Raw genomic sequence first — 6,502 nt, 5'->3', positions numbered from 1 at the left:
TAAATCGAAGAACACTGTGTATCTCTACGACGAGAGACCCGTCATATGATGTTATAAAAAAATGGCATAACAGTTTTTACACGTACATATTGTTAATACTTTTAAAACCACCTATAGACACTATAAGTTGTATTTATAAGTATACTCAAGTCATATTTAAAATTTGAATGGGACGTCTAAATAGTAAACATTCAACTTTATGCTTTTTGTTGAAACATCCATTAATATGAATAAAATTTTGAAGTTATAAAGTGCTAAGCACTAAGTTACCTTATCTAGATCAGGTTCGTCAAGATATGCCGCTAGATTTGAAAGAACAGTGTGCACAGGGCGGGCGGGAGAGTCCTCCACGTACCTGGAAAGGTTATAAGGTAAAAATACGACAGACACAAACCTTTTCTGATAAATATGATCCCAACAACATTTCTTAGTTTGTAGGGTGATGATACCATTGATCGACAGTAATGAACACCAAAAATCCACTAATTAACAAACCGGTAATCGACACTCTCAATAATGAACACCTAATAACGGACACTAACCAATAATACACGTAACCTATGATAGAAAATTTTGTCCTAAATCTTATTTGAAATGAATTTGAAAAAGAGGTCGAACAGTGGTGCTTGTCGGCCACTGGTGTGACCACCATAATAAAAACCTTTGCTAAATATGAAATTGGGCCACTCAGGAAACATTTCCTCCTATTCCACTTCTCTACGACCAGGGTATTTACAAACACCACCGTGTAGTAATAATTTAATAACTTATTAACTTACGTAGCTCTGATACGATCAATGTCAATTTCCACGAACTGGAGGACAGCATGAGCGATCTCTGGACTTCCAAGCAGTGCATAGTTGAAAGCAGTTGCCTTATCATGATCCCGCACAGTCTTTGTCACAGTTAACTGCAAGTAACTGTAAGAAAAAAGTATGTCAATTTCTGTCTGGATGAGCCAATACTACTTGAGTAGATATAATATAATAATCGTATACTTATAAGTAGATCCCTAACAATTTTAATCTAATTGAAATTATAATCAACTAGAGATGCTGCAGATGTGGGTCACGACGACATCTGCAGATGCGGAAACGGATGCGAATTTTTCGTCGTTGAAATCTGCAGATGTAGAGATAGTTACTCCTAAAAGAGTTTTTATTTTCAGAATAAATGTATGTAATTGTATTAAGTAATTGTAAAAAGAGACAAAACATAGAAAGCTTAGAAATATTACGACATTTATTAATACTTTAAAGTTTTTGAAGATGTTGTAGGCTGTATTGAATTTTTGTTTAGAAAATAAACAGGCCTGCAGGCAACACAGGCTACATGCTGCCGAATTCGGACGAACACGAACACGAAACTAGTGCTCGGCACGCAGGCTTAACTGCCTCCGTGGCCGAACGGTTACCATGCCGGACTGCCACGCGGAGGTCCCATGTTGGATTCCCGGGCCGGGAGAAATACTTCTATGGCCTACATTTGTTTCTCTCGTGAGTTTGGGTGTAATTTGTGGTTGTCTATGTGTATGTCCATGGCGCCCGCGATACGGGGTTTTCCTAGTGCGAGGCTATGTTGAGTGAGTGTGTGTGCGTACGCACTTTGAGTAAGGGCCTGCTCCCTACGATCTTATCGTGACCTACTAAACTTCCTTATCTGCAAGAACTCTGCATCGATTGATTCGGATGTCGGTTGCAGATAGAAGATATTTAAAAATATGCGGCTGATTCGCGGTTGCGGATGCGGATGCAAATATCTGCGGCTACTCTTTAATGAACGCCCCAGCCACCTACCGATCCTTTTCGACATTGTTGATGTTAAAGCCATTGCTTACTACGTAATGTATGTCCTTACCGTATAAGTAAATATGGTTGACGAGCAGCACCAAGACCACGAAGCATTTCCAACTGATCATTTGCGTAGTTAGACTGCTCTAATCGTTTCAAAAGGAAGTCAAAATCTGCTAGTTCGCCTTGTTTGATTCCTGACATGTACACATTACGACGTATTCCCACATCAACCCTGAAGAGATTGCCAGTAAAAATTGAAATTAAGTTGCCAATGTAATAAAGTATTTAATTTCGATTGCGCGTAGGTATTCAGATAAAACGAAAAACAATTGCCGTAAATATGAAGATTGTTCGTAAATTAGATTTTAAGTGAGCCACCTGTAGATAAGAGGTGTTTGCCTAGAAAATCTAAAATAGGAGACGTATTGTAACTTTTCTATGAATATTAAATTACTTGTTGAAGATTTAAAACTTAAAAATGTCACTTTGTAATTATTTTACTTTACATTCATAGTTTTTCGCTGTCACATACACTTGCAAGGTTCCTTATGAAAATCTTATATTCAAAAAAGAAATTAACGGCAAATGAGCTCACCATTCGTCTCTATCTCTCAGCGCGATAAACCTATTCCTGGACTCCTCAACACATTTGTTATGACCAAGCATGCAAGCAAAATGAAGAATCGTCTGTCTAGTCATCGTTACAGTCGGATTAGCATCAGAATGAGATGCGAAGCCTAAAGTATCGATAGCGTGTTCCATGTGACTTAACACGAATGCCTGCAAGGAGAAACAAATTGTAAGTATTCGTGTAATATTAATATAATGAAATATTCTCTACCGTCATATTTCAGTCTAAAAATGTCAATAATATATATTCTAATTCTCTAGTTAAACTTTCTCGTAACTACCTTACCTTAACAAGGACTATAGTAAAAAAATGTAGTGAAGACTTACATCAAACTCAGCGTGCTTATCAGGAATATGTCTCAATCTGTTCCTCAACCAGGTGAAACCTGATATAGCGGGATCCCAAACGTGATAATTCACTTCAGTATGCAAGAACTTTAGGATATTAAATCCAAATGCATAGGTCATTTTCTCGGACCTCATTAAAGCAAAAACGTCATCTACAATCTGAAATTAATATTACTCGTAAGATTGGTGAGCCAGATATACAAAAAAAATTTTAATTTAAAATTAGGTAATAAATACGAGTACCTACCTGTGCTCGATTTAAATAGTGTATACTCTCAGGGTCATTTAATAAAGCCTCCGCAATTAAATTCCAAGTCTTCGTGTCGTAATCAACTCTGTAATGCCCTAAGCAGCATACAAAAATAAAAAAAACTTTATAAATTGGAAAAACTAAATTCATCAGCTTATTTTTTGTTATTGTATTTTTTGTAAATTTTGTTATTGTATAATCAATTATTTCAATTGTAATTTACAAACCATGTTGCAAATTGTTAAAGATAACCCATTCTTCTCCTGCATCTTTTGTTACCACCATCCTCTCAACACCCATCATGTATTGCGCTCTCGTCTCAAAGTTCGGATTACGCTTCGTCGAAAATGTTATGGGAATTGGATAGACTTGATCAGTGGGTGTCGCTGACGGACTTAGGAAAAACCGTGTCTGTACGAAAAATTGTAAACAAATATTTATAATTATTACCTATACCAACAATTATAACATTAACTATATTTATTACCTGTCTAAGTGCTATATCTCCCGTGGAATGATCCACATTGACGTAAAGGATAGGATATCCTGGTTCATTAACCCATGTGCGATAGTACTCAGTAAAATTGAAATCACTATAAGGAGCCAAAGACATATCTTCATTGATGGCTTTCATAAACGCATCATAAAGGTCGTATTGATTTGTAGGTTCGTATGCACTAAAAAAACATCGCAAATTATTTTTTCCCCAGTGACCGTGGTCCGATCAATTAATCCTGTTGTTTCGATAAAGGGACACATTACTTAGAAAAATATTATTTATATAATTATTTTTCCAGGTTCCATATATTCGCCGTAACTAGTAGTAATTAAGTAATATAATCTTTAGCCACTCACTTAGTCCTCAAGAAGTATTGATTAGCTTTTCTAAACGTTTCTGGAGTCATGATATCTACAGTCATTCTCAAAAATGAAGCAGCTTTAGAGTAACTTATAGTGCCGAAATGAGCAGTTACTTGGGCTGGAGTATTAACTTCATGATTCATAGGCTCAGTGGAAGCGCTAGAGTCATAAGAAAGTGATGCCTGAAGATAACGGTTGTTAAAGTGATCATCAAACCTATACTGCGGAAACATCTGAAAATAGACAAGGCATTATAATGTCACTTAGACTTGACCTTAAACACGAAACATAACATCATATGGTCGCAACTCAATACTGTTTTCAATGTAACCTCATTAGTAGCAATGTATCCAAAGTAGCTAGCATATCCCTCATTAATCCACGTGTTGCTCCACCAATAGCAAGTGATGAGGTTTCCGAACCACTTGTGTGCGAGTTCATGCGAAATCAAAGTAGCTGAGTAGTGTTCTGCAGACACAACTGTCTCTCTGGGGTTAATGAACATGTGAAGCTCCCTGAAAATATAATCAATTTATTTAAATAGTTTGTTAGTGAGTGAGGTCACATAATCACTATTATCACTACTGTTATTGTTTAAAAGTACCTGTAGCTAACCATCCCCCAATTCTCAGTGCCAGCTGAAGCCCAATCCGGAGATGAGATGTGATCGTTCATCAAATTTGGGTTCAATGTGGCATATGGCATTTGCAAGTAATCGTCAAAGAAACTAGTCATTTTAACTGCTAAGTTCAAAGCATGGTTTCCCATTCCAATAGCATTGGATCTGCCTATGATCCTGATGGCTGGAGTGAACGATTTATCTTCTGCGATCACTTGAAAAGATTCACTGACTAGAAATGTTACTAGATAAGATGACATTTTTGGAGTAGGAAGAAAGTTATCTTGAACACGACCACTAGATAGTCTAAAAATGAAAAAAATCTTTATAATTATTAATTCAAGGAAAGAAAAAAATGTGAACTAATTTAATTCATTAGACATATAACTTACGCGGTGACAGAGGCACTAGCAGTATTTGAGAAACGACCCACATAAGATGTTGACCGAGACAGATGCAAGGTAAATACGGCTTTAAAGAATGGCTCATCCCAGCAAGGGAATGCCTGTCTTGCGTTGTAGGGTTGGAAATGTGTAGTTGCGTAGACCCTGGAACCAACATTGACATGCAATATTAAAGTACCCACTTGGTATTAACCAAGTACGTACTTTAATATTGCATGTCAATCTAAAATTGCATGTTTATAATTTCCAAGAACACTAAAAGTCTACCTTTCAACGTCATTTTCATCAATGTACCATCCGCGCCATATACCCCTTTTCATTGGGCCTTCATTCATAGTACTGGAGTAGCTAATAAACAGCGTGTAATTCAAGCCAACCAACATTGGTTGGACCATATTGATCTTCAGGAAATGATATTGGTGTACAAGCTCAAATGGTTTATCTGCTATTAGAGGTACAGGTGTTCCGTCGGCGAAAATGCTGATAGTACTAATATAGTCCACGTTCGAATGTAAAACAATCTGGGTGACATCATCTTCTAGAGCCTAAAAAATGTTCGGTGACCACACAATAATAATCTAGTTTTTATAGTAAAATTAATTACTTATATATCTTACGTTTTTATAGAACTATACTATAACACCACACGAATAGTACCAGATTTCAAAAAGTAAATATTACCTGAATAATAATGTATTCACGTCCATCGTAGCTGAACGGCTTTTCGGCTCTCTCAGCGAAATAAAGATCAATAAAAATGTCATATTCTATAGGTAGCACATTTGTCGGGAGTCTGTAGACTTCCTCTCCGCTTCTAGATGTTTGGCCTCGAAAAACTTCTGGGAAGTCTCGTTCAAATGGCAATGGATAATCATCGGCTGCCACTAGCACAATCAGCACCAGACTCCAAATTAAAACCTTGGACATTTCTAAAAATTTTGTAATACGTTGATTTTTAAATGCACCCATTGCTTGCTGAATGTTTAAAAAAATATAAAACTTCACTCTTAAACCTGTATCAAGTTATTAACTTTGACGCTGCCGAAGGACAATACAGGCATAAGTAAAGAAACCTTAACACGACGATGGAGTTAACTCCAATGAAAATATTATATTCCAATGGCGAAAACAAATGTCTATAAAGGCTTATCAACTGCTATTAACATCGTTAATTATGACGAACAATACAATTGCACTTAAACATCTCACTAGTACAAGAATAAAAATTGTATCCGGAGTTGTAAATATCAACGTCGAATTGTATGAGTATGATCTACACTTTTATTAGCAAAATTCACTTTTTTTAAAAAGAGGTTTTTAATGTTACACAAACATAAGCAAATTTGATTAAAGTGATTCTAACGTTTTGTGGATGAATTACTTTTTGACAAAATATAAAAAACCTACCTGATATGAAAAATGGCCTTCAAATAATGAGTCGGTATATACATATATTGAAGTTATTATTATGTTATCTTATTATTTATTACCATTATTGAATCCCTTTATCAGGCAACAGGACAATAATATGCTGATAAAAGTAAAATTATCAATTATTTCATGTTTTAGATAATTGTTGTAATTTCAAACATTTTCG

General features: G+C 35.8%; 1 protein-coding gene across 1 annotated transcript in view; it reads right to left on the bottom strand.

Moving 5' to 3' along the window:
• Positions 1–6,038, bottom strand: part of LOC113231803 (membrane alanyl aminopeptidase-like) — a 24,577-nt gene extending 18,539 nt beyond the window's left edge. Inside the window, exons 1-8 of the mRNA XM_026466337.1 lie at positions 5,587–6,038; positions 5,173–5,450; positions 4,894–5,049; positions 4,487–4,807; positions 4,214–4,397; positions 3,877–4,115; positions 3,509–3,698; positions 3,249–3,432 (exon numbers count right to left, since the gene is read on the bottom strand). Of these exons, the coding sequence (XP_026322122.1) occupies positions 3,249–3,432; positions 3,509–3,698; positions 3,877–4,115; positions 4,214–4,397; positions 4,487–4,807; positions 4,894–5,049; positions 5,173–5,450; positions 5,587–5,874 (1,840 nt within the window). The 5' untranslated portion in view covers positions 5,875–6,038. The remainder of the gene's footprint in view (positions 1–3,248; positions 3,433–3,508; positions 3,699–3,876; positions 4,116–4,213; positions 4,398–4,486; positions 4,808–4,893; positions 5,050–5,172; positions 5,451–5,586) is intronic.
• Between the last annotated feature and the right edge of the window lie 464 nt (positions 6,039–6,502).

The sequence above is a fragment of the Hyposmocoma kahamanoa genome, unplaced genomic scaffold (genome assembly GCF_003589595.1).
Source record: "Hyposmocoma kahamanoa isolate Upper Pololo Valley unplaced genomic scaffold, ASM358959v1 66, whole genome shotgun sequence".
NCBI classification, from domain to species: domain Eukaryota; kingdom Metazoa; phylum Arthropoda; class Insecta; order Lepidoptera; family Cosmopterigidae; genus Hyposmocoma; species Hyposmocoma kahamanoa.
The sequence above is the reverse complement of the archived record's forward strand: the minus strand, read 5'-3'. Positions and strand labels throughout refer to the sequence as shown.